Raw genomic sequence first — 18,027 nt, 5'->3', positions numbered from 1 at the left:
CTGGAGGAGCTGCAGAGATCCACAGCTCAGGTGGGAGAATCTGCCCACAGGACAAATATTATTCGTGCACTCCACAAGTCTGGCATTTATGGAAGAGTGGCAAGAAGAAAGCCATTGTTGAAAGAAAGCCATAAGAAGTCCCATTTGCAGTTTGTGAGAAGCCATGTGGGGGACACAGCAAACATGTGGAAGAAGGTGCTCTGGTCAGATGAAACCAAAATTTAGCTTTTTGGCTGAACGAGCACATCGTGTCCTTGCTAGAGCTATCCCGGGAGACACCCCCAGACCTGTCCTGGTGTGCTTGCTACATTATAAAGACAGAGAAATCATTCTATGACTAGCCAGGGAGAGGGAACCTTTACAGTTTAATGGAGCCAGAGTATCCTTCTTTCCAGATTTTTCAGTGAACGTTCAACACCGGAGGGCTGAATTTCTGGATGTCAAGAAGCGTCTCCAAAGGCTTCAAGTTAAATATGCTATCTATACCTTGCTCCCCTGCAGATCACGGCGAGAGGCCGAGCTCACTTCTTTGACACGGCTGCTGATGCAGTGCAATGGTTGAATGTCAATGAAGCCTCCCTTAAGATGCCGTGGGCTGACCGTATACTCCTATTGAGTTGAAGCCATTTTTCCCTCCTATCGAGTACCTATATATACTTTTTTCTTACAAGCCAAGGGAACTTATCCTACTGCTTCTCGCTGTGGGATTTGTATACACGGATGAATGCTCCTCTGTATTCCATCTGTTTGGGGATGCAGATTTCTTTACGAATGTGCATTGCATGGTCCTCCCAATGCCTTCTGTTAGGCAGGGCGGACTGGTTCTTTATGGGGTGGCTGACATGGTTTAAGCTCAGTCACTCTTCTTGGTTGTTCATTTTCCCACAAACTTTGATCCCAGCACTGTTGCTCTGGTGCCTGTTTTCAACCCTTTTTTCTTTGTTTTTATTGATGGATAACACTGTGTCACTAACAGACTATTGGGACAGATGGACTGTATAATATTCTACAGTATTTATACTTTGCTTTCCCCTGTGTTGGCTATTATGGGCTTTTGGAAGGAGAGCGTGGTTAAGTAATTTGCTGGGGGAATCCATTCCCAAAGGGGGCGGTTTGATAGTTTTTATATTTTATGATAGCTAATGTCCCCATTTTGTCATGGAACATATGGGGGTTACATGAGCCTTTGAAGTGCTCCATGGTTACTGCGTCCCTGCGTAAATACCACCCAGGTATATACGGGCTGCAGGAAACTCACTTGACCAGGGACACGCTGAAATGTATTGCGTATGCCTGGGGCGGTTGCTCTTACCACTCTACTTACACTTCGTACTCTCAGGGGGTATGTTTATTGGTCCACTGATCCTTGGAGTTCCAGGTGTTTTTCCTCTAATACCGATCATGAAGGCAGATTTATATTTTTGCACTGCAGGTTATATACAGTTCACTGTGTTTTGGCCTTGGTATATGTACCACCTCCTTTCTCTCCTCTGGTTTTGCAACAGCTTGTAGATTTTTTGTTGGATAAGCCGGACCTTCCTCTATTTGTCCTGGGTGACCTTAAAGTGGAGTTCCAACTAAAAGAAAAAATAAACGTCAGCAGCTATACCGACAGTCTTCTCTCCCTGGCGCCGGCATCTTTAGTGCGGGAACCCGGCTGTAACAGCTTGTGGGTTCACAGCTGGGTGCCCACTGCGCATGCGTGAGAAGCACTGCGCTTTGTGAATGGCCCTGTAGTCCCAGAAGACTACGGGGAAGGGGGGAGGACAGCTTCCACTTCAGATCGCCTAGGTGATCACAGCAGAAGTGGGAGCGGGTACCTGTCAAATTCAGTTACCCATTCCCCAAAGGTGCCAATCCTTTATGGGGAGCGGGGGGCAAAGCATTAAAGTAGAACTTCCACTTGAAGCTGATGCGCTTAATCACCGAGGTGGGATGGTTAGACATATGGAGGACACGAAATCCTCTTCGCATTGAATTCTCTTGTTTTTCTAAAACACACACTACTCTATCCAGAACTGATCTATGTTTGGACGAGTCCAATATTTTGATCCACGATATCAGAAATGCTCCTGGGGTGTCTCAGATCACTCTCCCTTAGTGGTAGTATTAAATGTTAAACCCATCACCCTCCTTAGTAGATCCCCTTGGAAACTAATGCATTTTGGCTGCACTTGATTCCTTCCCACACTATCATCCTAACCCGCATCACCAGATTTTTTGATGATAACGCGTATCACCGTGACCCCTTGCTAACAAGGGGATGCTTTTAAATGTTGGCTGCGGGGTGTCTTCTTAGAGGAGATTACAACTATTAAAAACTCAAGTAAATGCCAGGAAGAACAGCTGTCATGGCTAGTGGAGAGAAGGGGAGCGGGATTATCTCTCAGACCCCTCAGAGGCCTCTAGGGCAGATTGGATCTCAGCACAGGAAGCTTACCTGAATGTGCTCCTCTCAGTAATGGAGAAAAAAAGTTTCTTCGCCAAACAGACGTTTCGTGAGGAGGGATAAAAGGCCGTCTTTTGGCTAAACTTGTCAGGGCTCAATCTAGCACTCCTGCCATCACCGCCCTTTATTCTCAATCTGGTATTCTTCTAAATACTCCCAATGGGGTGATGGCAAAATTGGTATTGTTCTATTCCACCTTATACCAATCTAAGGTTTTGTGTACCCCTGAAGAACTGCAGATCTATCTGAGTACATTGCACCTGCCAACTGTCTGATGTACAGAGGGCATTACTCAACTCACCTCTCACTGTAGAGGAGGTCCAGGAGGCGTTGGTCTCCTTCCCCACCTCAAAGGCCCCTGGGGCAGATAGGCTTCCCATGGAAGTATGCTCACAATACACGGACTATCCCACCTGATTACAACCTTCAACGGTGCGTTCCATCTTGGGAGATTGCCAGATTCCATGGCTCAAGCCACTATTGTTCTGTTACTAAAGCTGGTAAAAAGCCCCACTGATCCCAATTCAAACAGGCCTATTTATTGCAGACAGATATAAACATCCTAGCTAAAATATTAGCCAGAAGACTAAATAAAGTTATTGCTAGTGTTATACACTCTGATCAAGCATGCTTCATGCCTCGCAAGTCTACCGCCATCAACCTGCGCAGACTCTTCCTGAACATGCAAACTCCGTCTGACAACATGTGATCGAGGGTCTTTTTATCTTTAGATGCCAATAAGGTGTTTGACAGTGTTGAGTGGCGGTACCTTCGGAAGGCTTTGAAAGGCTTTGGCTTTGAAGATACCTTTATTTCATGGGTGCAGTTGCTCTATTATGCCCCTAAGTCTGTAATTCGTATGGGCAATCTGGTGTCCAATTCGTTCTTCCTAGGATGGGGCACTCGTCAGGGCTGCCCCCTATCACCCTTTCTGTTTGTCCTGGCAATAGAGCCACTGGCTTCCAATATTTGGGCCTCTATGTCCATTCGTGGGTTTCAATATGGTGAACTATGCGAGATGCTACTATTATACACTGATGACAGTCTGCTCTTGTTAGAAGAACTCTTCCTCTAGCTTGCAAACCATGGATGGATGTTATTGGCGAATTTGGTCGGTATTCAGGCCTAACCATTAATTGGTCGAAGTCAGCTTTACTGGCCCTTGATGATCATGATTGACACTACCCTAGATGTGGCCCTTCATTTTGTTAACGCATCATCTTTACCTGAAGGGCTGGAATCGCAAACCTTTGCTAAACCAAATAGGACTTTCCCAACCTATAGGCTGATGCATGAGATTTGGCACAGAACTAAACAACTTCAGGGGGTTACAGGATATACCTGCTTTAGTACTCTCTGGCACAATCCCATGTATCCCAAGCTGGATAAGCTCCAATATGTATCCAAGTGTCAGGGATATAGCATGGAAATAGCAATGTGTTACCCTTTGCAGACTTGCAATCTAAATTTAATCTCCACGTGCAGATGCATTTCTATCATCTACATTTAAGACATGTGGTAATGGCCCAGTGCTTTTCTCCTGACTTCTGCCTCTCTCCTACCCCCATTTTTTCGATTGATTCAACAGGTTCCCTCCACTAAGGGCTTTATTTCAAATTGCTACCAACATCTCCTGGGACCCTATTTGGATAATTACCCTTGTAGGGCTCGAGAACAGTGGGTGCCAGTTGTGGGGGAACTGACTAGAGAACAATGGGAGAATGCTATGGAGGCGGTTTGCAGCATGTCTTTGAATATGTCTCAGTGCCTCTCACAGTTGTACATACTGCTTAGGGTACATTACACCCCCTTTAAACTACATTGGATGGGTTTACTGACTAATCCCCTTTGTCCTAGGTGTCGAAGGGACCACGGGGACCTGATTCATATGCTGTGGTGCTGCCCCAAGCTTCACAGACACTTGCTCAGTGTGCTGAGTATTATTAACAAGGCCTATCAACTACAGTTATCATTGGACCCTTTGTCTTGTATTTTGGGTATTTTGAATCCATTGATTCCTGATGTGTTTGTTAAGGAGGCAGTATCAAGAGCACTGTTCCAGGACCGAAAGACGATTTTGTTGCACTGGAAGAGCCCTTTGCCAGCATCTACGCAGGACTGGCTTAACAACATGCATACCACCCTGTGTTATGAGAAACTTACATACCAACATAGAGGATGCCTGGGTAAATTTAACAAAATATGGGATGGCTGGCTTTCGATCCCTGGCCTGGTTCCAGTGGAGTTGGTGCTGTCTTATTTGTTAGGATATGCTTAGGCTTTTTAGTGGAGCGGCTCTCTCTCTACGACAGGTCCAATTTCATATGGAATATGAATGATTATAATACTGCTCTAGTTATAATACTGCTCTAGTCATGATGTTTATATTAGTTTTTGCCTTGTCTACTTACTAAAGATAGGTGGGAGTGTTGTATGGTCTACTGCTTACTATTTTATTATACAATACTTGTCTGATTTTTCAGAGTGTGTACCCTAATGCTGATTACCATCTTTATTGTATGCTGTTTCGTGACACAGACATTTTTTAAATTGTATTGTATTGTATTGTAAGTTTTGTTCAATAAACTCTTTTCTGATTAAAAAAAAAAAAGTAAAGCAACAGTATGCAAAGAACGATCAAATACACACACAAAAAAAGTAAAGTGACACATATACAAAGAGGACTAACTGAAACTACCGTAAATATTCATTCCCTCCCCCAAAAAAGAACACCCTCTAAATAATGAAAATAATTATTTTTTTTGCTTGCAAATTTCTCCTATAAAACTTAGTGTGAGAGTTTTCTCTTCAGTAAAATTTCAAAAATCGTGAATTTTTTATTTTACAGCAGAATCAATTTTGAAGAAATTCCTCTCCCTGTTTCTAGCAATCATTTAAGAAATGGATGCTAAATAGTTGTATATGTGTGTATATACAGTATTTGGATAGAACAAAATCTTAAAAGTTTTAGAAAGTAGTTGTGTTTCTTTTCAAAAGAATTTCAGCATCCTTTTACTACATTGTGAGTTAACATGGTGGACTGTTGACAGTTTTCTGTCATGTAGCCAAAGCAATAAAATAAGAGAGTAAATATTTGAAATGTTCATATATTAATTATAATATTTAATATGATAATTATATTAAACTAGATATTATTTATTACTTTGAAAGTCTGAAACTAAAACATTAAACAGGATTTATAAGAAGCTCTCTAATAATTCCAATAATACCAAATATTTGGACGAGTAAGGTAATTAGTTTGGGATTTTTATTTTACTTTTTTTTAAGACACATACCAGTTAATTAGTTTTATGGCATGTATAGCTTTGTCCTTTAGACAGAACCATAGGTTTTCAAAGTTTCAACAAATTATGGTCATTAGAATGGTGAAAATGTCAAGATATGACTATCACACGGTAACCTAGATACAATAAGTTTATCTTATAGAATGTAAACATATAAAAAGATTAATAAACTAGCTTATACTGACTAGCTCCTGCCTCAAAAATCCATTGGAATAGGTACTGTATATCTTTCTCTAATATTCTGACATGTTTAAGAATCATTTTTTCGTACAAATTTCCCCAGTTATATCAGCAACTTCCAAGCTTCTAATAATTTAATATGTCATTATATGAATGCGTGTGTGTGTGTGTGTGTGTGTAAGGGGGGGGGTATAAGATTATTTTTTCAAAACTGGGATTAACATAAAAGGGAAAGGGTCAGTAAGGGACTGGGGTAGTGCCTTTATTCAGAAATGTTTGTGGTTATATAATGTCAGATACTTTCTTTCCTATTGCGTTGATGGCTGTGTCTTAAGCTTTATTAGCAAAAACACTAGCTAATTGAATCCCCTGAATATTACATCAATGTAGAGGGGAGTTAAGTGTAATGTATTAATTATATTTACCATCCTGTTATTGATCCAGTAGTCCATACCTTTTAAAATCCAAGTAAGTTTTCAAGACTCCTGATCTTGTTCCTTCTGGTGGTCTTGTGAGTAGTTGAGGAGCACCATAAAAGAAGGTCTCAAGACGTTTAGTTGTCAACAACCCTGAGTCTATTGGTTCAGGTTGAAACAGCCAGCACATTATAGAGTTCATTCATTTCTTCAGGGCTAAAAACTTGAACAAGATGTTAAGTGAGTGATGTGGTATGAAGCAGAAGATGAATGTCTCAGAGCAGAGCTGGAAGCTGGAGCTGTGCAACCAGCCTTATGACAGCTTCACCTTCTATCTCACAATGACCACACACTCTGATTATCAGGATCCTGCATGGGTCTTACTGTAGAGATTACCTCATAAACCTGTGTGGAACTGACACATAAATGAAAAGGAGAATAAAGGAGCCAGCCACAGGTTCCTGATGTTCTGCAGGTTCCAACTTTAGAACAGAAAATCAGGAGGAATTCTCACAAAAACCCCTTCCTTCCCTTCTATGTTTACCATTTGTTCTAGAGATGCCCTTTAATTATTTTGGTTATAGTGTGTAAATGTGGAGGCCAAAAAAGTTAAAGTGTATCCAAATCCAAGACTTTTTTTTAGTTTTGGATAGAGTGGGGAAGGGGTTAGAACCCTGTGTATGGTTTTATTGCTGTTTTACCCAATGGAGAGATCCACCCTCTCTGCTTGCCCTGCATTGTCACTAAGACTGAAAGTGAGAAAACTATTAATGTTATAGTTGTCAACAGACCAGTAATAGAGATGTGTCCCAATCTGTGATGCTTGTGCCAGTGACAAATGTCTAAACCTAAGCACAGACAAATCAAAATTCAGCCAGTTCAGCAGGCCCCAGCTGAATTTCCATCAGTGTGGGGCCGCTCTTGCTCAACAGAAAGTGGTCATTTGATTGACTTCTGTAGAAAAGACAAGCTTAACATCTTACTAAACCCACAAAAGTATTGCTAGAGTTTTTCTCTTTCTTTGGAAGGGTGCATGTGATCAGCACAGGGCCATTCAGCATTGTCCAGACAGAGGGTCAGGAGTCATGCAGCCTCATAGCACAGTCAGAGGAGAATGAAAACTCCTCCTACAAGCTTTAACCAGTGCTCAACTGGACACTGATAGAAGTCACAAGACTGCTATATACTGCTGATGAGAAAAGGTATTTAGCAGTTTATATTCACTAAACTAATTTCCACGTTGTGTGTACTGTGGGAGACCAGATATAGTGAATGCAGGGTCCAGGGTTTAGTAACACTTTAAAGACTTTTGTTGATCATTGGCTGCAGACACTAATGTATTCTGACAGTGGTGTCAAAATACAGTGTCCCGATGGAGAGAATCCTCCTTCTACTTTGCTTGTGTGAGTGGAGGAATCTGTTCATTTTATTTCTTTTAGCCCGCTGGCTGAATGCAAGCTACCCATCTTTGTCCAGCTTAAGGCCTCTTGCATACTGCAGCTTGAAAAAGCTCAGTACAGCATTTTTTTACTGTGCCTTTACACACAGGTACATAAATAAGGATTCCTTAGTTAAAAAAACAGGAAAATCTGCATTTTTGGTTAGTAATTTACGCCAACTGCATGAAAATGTGCACAAATAAGCGCATATGAGCATAAATATTAATGGATTTTTAGAATTAAGAATATAATGTGCGTGCAAATGCATGAACATGCATTTGCACACAAATACGCACACGTGTGCAAATGTGCACATAAATACTTGTGAATACCAGCAAAAAAGTGCTTGAAATGATGTTTTAAAAAAGCAGATCTCAAACATCAGTACCGAGTGCGAGAGGCCTAAAGGATTTTCCTCATGTCTTTGCACGCCTTTTATTTTGATGTACCTCTATTGTATTTAGCAGATTTAAATTAAAAAGGTCAGTTGGGCTTTAATACTTTTTGTGCAAATTTACCTAACTTATTTATTTCTTCTGTCTCCATCAACAGTAGCTAGACTAACGTCAGACCAACCTGAAACTACTACTATTGAAGATGTCACTTTTCCAGCTGGTAGCACAATACCCAGCACAACACCCATTACTTATACAACCATGAGAGTAAGCTCCACAGAAACATCCGATGTGTTCCACAGAACTCTTTCAATCAACCTTAGTGAACCAGTCTCACTAGTAATAAATGCATACATACCAAACCAAAACCCAGTAATTAATCTGAAAATGCAGTCAAAAAAAGAAATTAATTTTGATTTAGTAGGACAAGGCAATATAATGAGCAGAAATGCTGCAAAACCTAAGCTGGTCATAAATGTATCAGTGGTCACTACAACAGAAACGACGTTGTTTTCTACAGTGCTCACCAACCAGAATCTTTTTTTGACAATTGACATTAGTACCAAGTTTAACCTCACTTCTTTAATAACCCCCAGTGCAGTGAACAGCCCAAAGGCTAATTTTAACATCCAGGCAGTTACAACACCAACTAGCACCACTAAGATTAAGTCACTGCTGTTACATGAGATCAATTCTACCTTCGTAAAAATTACAATTACACCTAAAATTACAGTAACTACTACCACTACTACAACTTCTACTTCATCAACCATGAAAACTACTGAATCACTTTCAACTTTAACAACAACTACTCCATCAACTACTGAGTCTCCTTCACCTTGGACCACAACTACTCCATCAACTTCAGAATCACCTTCAACCTGGACTACAGCTACTCCATCAACTGTTGAAACAACTGAATCGCCTTCAACCTGGACAGCTACTTCATCAACTGTGAAAACTACTGAATCAACTTCAACTTTGACAACTATTTCATCAACTCTGGAAACTACTGAGTCTCCTTCAACCTGGAGTACAACTACTCCATCAACTACAGAAACTACAGAATTATCTTCAACACGGACTGCAACCACTCCATCAACTACAGAAACTACAGAATCACCTTCGACCTGGACTACAACTACACCATCAACTGCAGAAACTACTGAATCACCTTCAACCTGGACTACAACTACTCCATCAACTACAGAAACTACAGAATCACCTTCAACATGGACTGCAACTACTCTATCAACTACAGAAACTACAGAATCACCTTCAACATGGACTGCAACTACTCCATCAACTACAGAATCACCTTCAACATGGACTGCAACTACTCCATCAACTACAGAAACTACAGAATCACCTTCAACATGGACTGCAACTTCTTCATCAACTACAGAATCACCTTCAACCTGGACTACAACTACACTATCAACTGCTGAAACGACTGAATCACCTTCAACCTGGACAGCTACTTCAACAACTGTGAAAACTACTGAATCAACGTCGACTTTGACAACTATTTCATCAACTATGGAAACTACTGAGTCTCCTTCAACCTGGACCACAACTATTCCATCAACTAAAGAAACTACAGAATCACATTTAACTTGGACTACAACTACTCCATCAACTACAGAAACTACTGAATCACCTTCAACCTGGACTACGACTATTCCGATAACTACAGAAACTACTCAATCACCTTCAACCTGGACCACAACTATGCCTCTCACTACAAAAACTACAGAATCAACACCAGCCTGGACCACAACAAGTACAAAACCAACAACCACCTTGACAACCACGCATTCTCCAACTACTGAAAGCACACAAACAAGAGCAACTAGCCCAATACCAGCTTCATCCACAACAATGACAACTACAACACCAGTAACAGCCAGTACTACTTCCACATTTACAAGTACTACTGCAAGTACAACTACTGTTACATCACCAAGTCAGTCTACCACAGCCTCTTCACCAAGTAAGCCCTATTAAATGCTTGTATATCTTCCTGTTATAGCAATTAAACAATAAAGTTTAAAGTTAAACAATAAAGTCATAATACATAATAAAGTTAAACAATGAGCCTTAAAACACATTTTTAAAAAAATGCAGAGTCTGTGCGTAATATCATAGCTTGGCTGCTTAGTTTTTACAAATGCAACGTGCAGGTGATGCACTATTGTAATACATTATTTATATTATTTCATGTTTGCAATGTAACTGCAAGATTCCTTTAATAATACAATATTGTATAATAGATAAACTCACAGCTAGTCTGTTATAGCCTCACAGCAGACCTTGCAGAAAAAAGGTTTTCTCATCTTGATGCCCCCCTAAAAAAATAAAAACGAATTAAAAAATGTTTCTTGCTCCCTGAAAGTGCTGTTGATGTCATTGTGTCTTACAACTGGTTGTGGGGCAAGCGGAGTACACTCAATCCTATTAGAATGTACCCCAACACAGTACTGAAATGTATTCTTCTGGGATGATGGGTACTCAGTTTACCCTATAAGCGCTAATGAGTTAGGCCTAGTGATGTCATCAGAGCCTGCCAAAAACCAACCAGAATTTGGGGTCAGTATTTTTTGTTGTAATGGGTTCATTTTTTACCCTTCGATGAGTATTTTCTATTTAAAGATGGAGGACAGAGGGGTTGCTCCTGTTTCAATTTACACTTTACTACAACCAAAGCAGAATTCAGAAATTCTGGTGGTGAAGAATAAGTAAAATTATTATGAGAAGAAGATATTTAAAGCACTAAAGTAATATTTTTGTTGAAAATAACTTCTGGTTGGATCTCTGTTACATCTGGTTATTCAGATGCACTTCTTCCTAAGCAGTTAGACTGAGATGTCAACATATCTATTTCACATTGTTTATTCCTGGATTGGGTTGGAGTGTATATTCAGTTTCCTAGTTTAACAGGAGCCTCCCAGTCATAATAAACATTTATAGGTAAAAGACCTTTCTAAAGCTTACCACATACATTACAATCTAACTGTACAATCTTTAGACCCATCAACCCATGTGGTGCAGGGAGCCTGTCAAGATGAAACTGAAAGCATTGTTTGGGGGATTCTCATATTGCCCAATTTTGGTAAATCTTAAGGAGATTGTACATTCAGATCATAATGTGTATAATGACACAGCAAGGTTTCATGATTCCTCATCCTTAATAAGATAATCTAAGTTCCGTTAATGGTCCTGGGTTCTACCTTCCCACCCCCTCAACTCGACCCCCGTAAAATGACAACACCCCTGCAACTAATAACAATGTTTTCATTAGAAAGATACAGCAAGTAGGCAGAGCTTTGCTTTAGGGTGGAGTTTTAGCCCAAGTCATGGAAGTCAAGGTGACACAAGAATCAGAGGATTTTCCTATCTGTCACAGTTAATACCAGACACCTTGCAAGACCTGCTCTTGGGCTGACTTTTTGGCTCGTTTTTAGAAAAGAGATACAGTAGAAAGTTTAACTGCAAACCAGAATCTCTATAGTCAATGTGTGTTTTTGTTTTAGCACATTGGACTGAAGGAAATAAAGGGAAACACATTTAGTGAGGAAGGGTTAAAATGTTTGACAATGTATTGCTATATATGCCTTAGTGCCTTGTGACAACTGTACCCTCCCATTTCTGGTACAGGTGTCACAAGAACAGGAAGTGAGGGTACATCTCCCAAATGGGATAAAAAAAAATGGCAGAAATGTAACTATTTCTCTCTAAGGCTGCTTTCACGCTGATCCGTTTTTCTTCCACTTTTGTGTTAAAAAAAAAAAGCGGAAGAAAAATGCGTAACCTTGTATTCCTTTAGAACTCTTCATGTTGATGCGTGCCGGGTCTGGTACATTTTTTTAAATTCTGCTTGCTGCATTTTTGGTGCAATAAAAAACAAAATGCAGCTGCTATTGAAATCAATGGAAAACGCTGCAAAAATGCACCTGCATTGCATTTTTGGTGAGTTTTTGTCCTTTAAAAAAAAAACGCACTGCAAACACATTAAAAATGTGGCAAAAATGCATATGCGCTTTTACCATAGATCAGTGTGAAAGTAACCTAACCAAAGCTAAAATAAATTTGGGGACTCAACTTAAGCTGGCCATAGGTGGAATGAATCTTGGCCGGTGCAGCCAGTACAATAATCTGTCATAACAGACTATGTAGATATCACCTTTACTTTCCAGCCCATCTCCAGGCACAGACATTTTTTTTAAATTAATTAATTTATTTTAATCTTTAAATTTCACTTTAACCCTGTCATTTTTTGATTACTTCAGGAACTCTTTAGGCTGTGCTAAGAGCTCCTGATATGTACAGTGGGTAGCAGCACTACTGTGCCATTCACATAGCAAAGTACAGTGATGTGTTTTGTGAATGGCACAGCAGAGTGAAGGGGTGGCAATGTTAATTTGAAAGTTAAAGATTTTTAAAACATGAGAAAAGCCGTTCTTGGAATTGGGCTTTAATTTCCTAAAGCCAAAACATCTTCTTCAACTCCAGGCACAGGCTGGAGGTGGGCCCTGTACCAGGGTCTAGTGCTTAAACTTGTTCTAAAGGCAAAACATTTTTCACCTTAATTCAATCTCTGCATTCAGAAAAAAAAAATTCCACTAGATCTTTGCCCTGCCCCTAAACACACAATCCAGTACTGTCCCTGTCTGCAGCATTGCTCCACTAATTTCCTCATCTTACAGGAGACACAGGCAGCAGCAGGAGTAATAGGCTCCTGCTGCTGTTGGTCAAACCCTGTGAGGAGGGGGGGGGCATGGCCAAGCTATGCTGTGTGTGTCTATAGACACACATGAGTGCACCCATAGCACACGGCTTGCTATGGGGCACCCGATGGAAAAAGGAGCAGACAGTGCCGATGAAGGGCCACCAAAAAAAGGTAAGGGACAGCTTTGTGCAATAGCACCTCTTTTTTAAGAAAAACAGATGAGTGCCACCCCGGAAGGATCCGCCTGGTAATTTTGGGTTGTCTGTTCTGCGCCTCAACCCCAAGAACAAGCTCAGCCTCTCTGGCACACCTGCTGAAATAGATTCACTACAAGCACACATGCAAAAGACACCAACAGGAATAGTAGAGATTGCAAGATAATATTTTACTAGAGATCATTTTACTGACAAACATGTAAACTGGGGGTATTTCCCAAATTGCAGGATTTAGCATTAAAGAGAGTTACACAGATACAATATGCAGTGAAATGAAATGGGAATGACAGTGAGCCTGGCGGTAAGAGCCAACAGGCCTTAAGAGAGCCTATGACCCCAGGTACAAGAGGGGGAAGAGAAGACTTTTTTTTTGTGTCAGTCAGCTCCCTCTAAGCCCTGATTTCACAGACAAACATAAATAACAAAACATAATATGTAAGATGTGGGTAAGAGTTTCCCCTTAAGATCAGAAGGGGCTACAAACTATTTAAATGGTAACAGATTCTGAAGGATAATTCCTTTGGGTGTAGGAGTCCTTGAAGTAAGAGGTCCAAGATCTTCCACTAGCTACAAAGGAGCCCAAGGAAATTTGCAGTGCAATGGCAATCGGCAAAGTTGGATAGAATAAACAAGGTGTTTCCCAGCGAAAGGCCATTGATGTAGAAAATGGGGGGGGAGTGTAAAGGTGTCTACATGCAGTGTCTCTGAATGTAATGTTAAAAGTGGGTTTCTGCTCGCTCACCTATCCTGGAGATACCAAGGCTCATAGAAATAGGATGTCACAGAACAGGCTCTTGAACGATCTGTAGTCAGATGAAGGATGCCCTACTGGTAACCTGATGATCCAGGGATCTAGCAATGTCTGCGGCTGTAGCTGGCTGAGTGGGGGGAGAAGAGCCCTCTGTCACTGATCCACAGTGCGGGGAGGAAGGATGCAGCAAGATGGAGATCAGGGTGGAGGTGGCGGTTAGCACCCATTGTAAAAGTCTTCATGCACACTTGATGTTTTGATAACATTGGTAACATTATCTGTGTAAAGTCATGTTAAAAACATGAGTTTTCAGCTTTTTTTGGCGTTTTTGCATTAGCGTTTAGTAGCGTTTTGCCACGATTAGTGGCGTTTTCCCACATTTTTCCACGTTTGCATTTTTTAGTGTTTTTTTTCAATAAAAATTTATGTCAAAAAAACATCCAAAAATGCCGTTTTGTGGCATTTTACCACATTTTATCACATTTTGCCACGTTTTTCAGCGTTAGAGCATTTTTACAACTAACAACTCCTCTAGTAACCCACTAGTCCTGTTTTTTTTTCCAGCCAAAAAACTTCCCAGCCAAGAAATGTTGATTACATTCTATGTGTGTATGGACACATAGGATAACATGCTGGGGAGTTTACTGGTTGTAGAAAAAAACATCAAAAGCCAAAAACAGCCACTGTGAAAACATCCCGTGTGCATGAGGACTAAATGTTTGACTTTAGAATCATCTCATAGTTCTCATAGTATAGAATATGACTCATTGGGGTTGCTTTACTAAAACTATGAGAGTGCAAAATCTGGTGCAGCTGTGCATAGAAAACCAATCAGCTTGCAGGTTCTTTTTGTCAAAGCTTAACTGAACAAGTTAGAAGCTGATTGGCTATCATGTACAGCTGCAGCAGGTTTTGTACTCTCCAGTTTTAGTAAATCAACCCCATTGTTTAGCAGGTTAGTCTGGATCTCAAGGCTGGCTAAACAGCCTTACCAACCATCCTTTGGCATGTAAAACAGTTCCCATATATGCTTTTTAACTGGTTAAACTCTGTAAAGCTGTTTACCGGTATAATAACAATTATTATAATATTAATAATATCAATACATTATCTGTTCACATTCAAATTTAAAATAAGCTAGTTTTATTATTAAATATGATATATATTATGTATTGTAAAGGTGTAGTTATATTCTTAAGAATTGATGTGTAAGGACAATATAATGTCCAATTTAGTTAGAAATATAAATTAACTGCATTTTTTTAACCACACAGCACCATTCCAAAACCTATCCATCGGGTTTATCATAGCCATATGTGTTTTAGCTGCCTTTGCTACCAGTCTTCTTTTCACTCTTCTGGTTACGGTAAGATCATGTTTATTTTTTTTTAATTACTTAAACAATCTAATGACTTATTTAATAAGTACAATGACTGCATGCATACAATTACTGGCATCAAAGTGAACAGGTGGAAATGTGCTATGGATTACAAAAACTTACAGATACACGCTATAAATCTAACAGTCCCATGTATTATGATGTTTTGTCTTGTTCGTCCCAAAACGGACATTATTATAACAAGTTTAAAACAGGTAAAATTATTTATTTGCCTTACATGCATACATACTAGGACAAATTTAAAGAGGAGACAATTAACCCACCAGCATGTGGGACGAAACCAGAGAACCCAGAAGAAACCCACAGAAGCAAACTCCGTGCAGTACTGTAAGGCAGGAATGCTAACCACTAGGCCACTGTGCTGTCCAAGCATGTAACAGATTGTGACCCTTAAAACAAGTGTCTTATAGGTATTCCACAATTGCTGCTCAGAGTACATATGTGGAGCACTACCCCTTTAGGAGTTGTTGAAGAATTTGGTCCTCTATAGTCTGTCACAGCCAGGCAGCACGCATTCCTCACAGACTTGCATCCAGGAGACAGTAACCAGTCCTTGAGCTTGTTTTGTTTTGGATTGAATTAAGGGGAAAAAAACTTGAATGGGGTAAAGGGGTATGGGATGCCCAAGGGAACTGCAACCGAGGACAACTTCCTAGAACTTTCAGACAAAAATCCTCTTCTTGGAGAGGTAGCCAGCCTTTCCTGGTGTACCGCACCAGACCCTGAATAATCCTCCTCTATTCAACTGTCTGAAGGAATCCCTGGGCCTGCCACTTAAGTGTGAAACAGTCCCGAGTAAGAAAGCTAATCCAGTTTCCCACTAGAGGGATGATTTCTCTTAACTGGCCCAAGGGGTGTAAGTGTACTCACTCAGTCATCTGGAGGCTGGTGAGGTCATGAGATTTCCTCCCTTTCCAGTGCCACTACCTGGAGGTGAGCACCTTCCCAACTGGGCCCTATCCCAGGCTCTTGTACTTCAGGCTTCTCACTCCATCTTCCACCTGAACTCTCCTCCTGCTGAGCAAGCTCTGTCACATTTAAGGGCTGCCCTGGCCCAATGCTAAGCCTCCTGCCTGGGGATTGCCCAGGGTCCCTTAAGTGTGCAGGCCAGCCCCTCCTCACCCCCACCCACTGCTTCTAGAATCTTCTCCTAGATTCTAGAGCAGGGGGAGGTATTATAGAACTGACCTGCAAAGCGTCTCAGTCCTGACCCAAATTTAACACTTCTAACTATTACACCCAGGTTGCTACTCAGCCTCTGACTAAAAAATTGAACACTAGTTCCCCCTGGCTATCTAGAGGGGCTGTACATATGTATTAGACACTCAATGTGACAGCCAGAGTCTGCAGTCCAGCCTGCAGTGTAAATGGATGTCTTATATATATAGAAATATTATATTAGTACATCTCCATATCTTCCTCACTAAAATAAGTGTATGGGGACCAACCCAGGTGTATTGAGCCATTATGTCCATATATTCTCAAATTTATGTAGCATCTCTCTACGTAAATATGTTAAACATTCTACTTTCAGGTTTTGGATAACTTTGGATACCCATTGGCTCAAAGTAGATGATAAAGATAAAATCCATTTAGTTTTAAAGCAAAAAACAAAGTTCTACCCTGGCCCAATGGTAGGCGTGGCTGTCTCTCTGGGATGTTCAAGTACCCCAGTAAACAGATAGGTGGCATGCAGGAGATGTTTATCTTAAAATCAACACAAATTTCTGTATCTCACCTGCCCAGTAATGCACCAGTTTTAAACAGTTTACAATTTAATGCTCCAATTACTGGCAACTAGGGCCCAATGGCAACACAAAAGATACCATAGGGCCACAAGTTGGGTGGCAGTAGCCTATTAAGGAATTAAGATGAGGTGGTGCATCCATAAGCACATACGCCGTGCCATTTTATATATTAGATGCATGCCGATTGTCCCATTCATATGTACTCTGCAACATGAAAGTGTATCTATATAAAAAAAATTACTTTTTTTTTTTTACTTTTTTCACTGCTAAGTTTCTGGTTCAACTAACTGACTCAACCCTATTATCAATATTTTAGCCTTAATTATATTATCATTTTTTCTTTAGATTGGAAGGATGCTTGTGAAAGCCAGAAGACTATCTGGAAACTACAATACGTCTGCAGCTCAGAGTATCTGAAAGAGGACTTATCCATTCCTTGTGATGTCAAAGTTGATCATCACAGTACACAGAAGTCTCATTTACCATTATTGTTGTAATAAGAGAAACAACAAGTGAATTTCATTAAATAGTGTCAGGACGTCGGACAATAAATGTGGCGTAAACAGATTATGAATCTGTATAAAACTGTGAATAGTGTGGTGTTCCTGGCTAGTAGTTATTGTCACAAAATGTGATTTGGATTTCTTTTTCAAATATCCTGCAATTATGACATCTTATTACACAGGACTGATGTGTTGAGATTCAGTGGACATTGTCTGGGCAGGCTACTTAAACCCAACTCCAAGAAGTTTGAAAAATTCTTCAATGCAGAGGGCCCCCTGCACTGCAAAGATAAATGCATGTGTAGGGGTGCATGAATAAGGTGTAAATACATTTCCCATTCTTCACTCCTGTTCCTGTATTACACATGATGACGCTGAGGCTCCAGCCATGGACGGGAGTTTTGGGCAGAGGAAGATAGTGCTGGGGCCATCTGGAGGAGAATGTAATATAAGAAATCCTGCCTGTACTTTAATTCCTAGACATAACAAGCATTTAAC

At 40.4% G+C, this 18,027-nt stretch overlaps 1 protein-coding gene across 1 annotated transcript; it reads left to right on the top strand.

Moving 5' to 3' along the window:
- Positions 1-8,385: 8,385 nt before the first annotated feature.
- On the top strand, positions 8,386-17,618 carry LOC149460319 (uncharacterized). Its single transcript, XM_089679938.1, has 3 exons — positions 8,386-10,177; positions 15,154-15,245; positions 17,372-17,618. The coding sequence occupies exons 1-3, from the start codon at positions 8,446-8,448 to the stop codon at positions 17,441-17,443; spliced, it is 1,896 nt and encodes a 631-aa protein (XP_089536064.1). The 5' UTR covers positions 8,386-8,445; the 3' UTR covers positions 17,444-17,618.
- The last annotated feature ends 409 nt before the right edge of the window (positions 17,619-18,027 follow it).

This window comes from Staurois parvus, unplaced genomic scaffold (assembly GCF_062004578.1).
Source record: "Staurois parvus isolate SC_StPar_1 unplaced genomic scaffold, SC_StPar_1.0 ptg000232l, whole genome shotgun sequence".
Lineage (NCBI taxonomy): Eukaryota > Metazoa > Chordata > Amphibia > Anura > Ranidae > Staurois > Staurois parvus.
Note: the sequence above shows the minus strand (reverse complement) of the source record. Positions and strands in the feature narration are given on the sequence as shown.

Bases quoted from the DNA above. Each gene is read 5' to 3' on its own strand.
- LOC149460319 (XM_089679938.1), top strand. From the start codon at position 8,446: ATGAGAGTAAGCTCCACAGAAACATCCGATGTGTTCCACAGAACTCTT. The intron at 10,178-15,153 runs GTAAGCCCTATT...TTAACCACACAG, and splicing joins TACCACAGCCTCTTCACCAA to CACCATTCCAAAACCTATCC. The intron at 15,246-17,371 runs GTAAGATCATGT...TTTTTTCTTTAG, and splicing joins TTTTCACTCTTCTGGTTACG to ATTGGAAGGATGCTTGTGAA.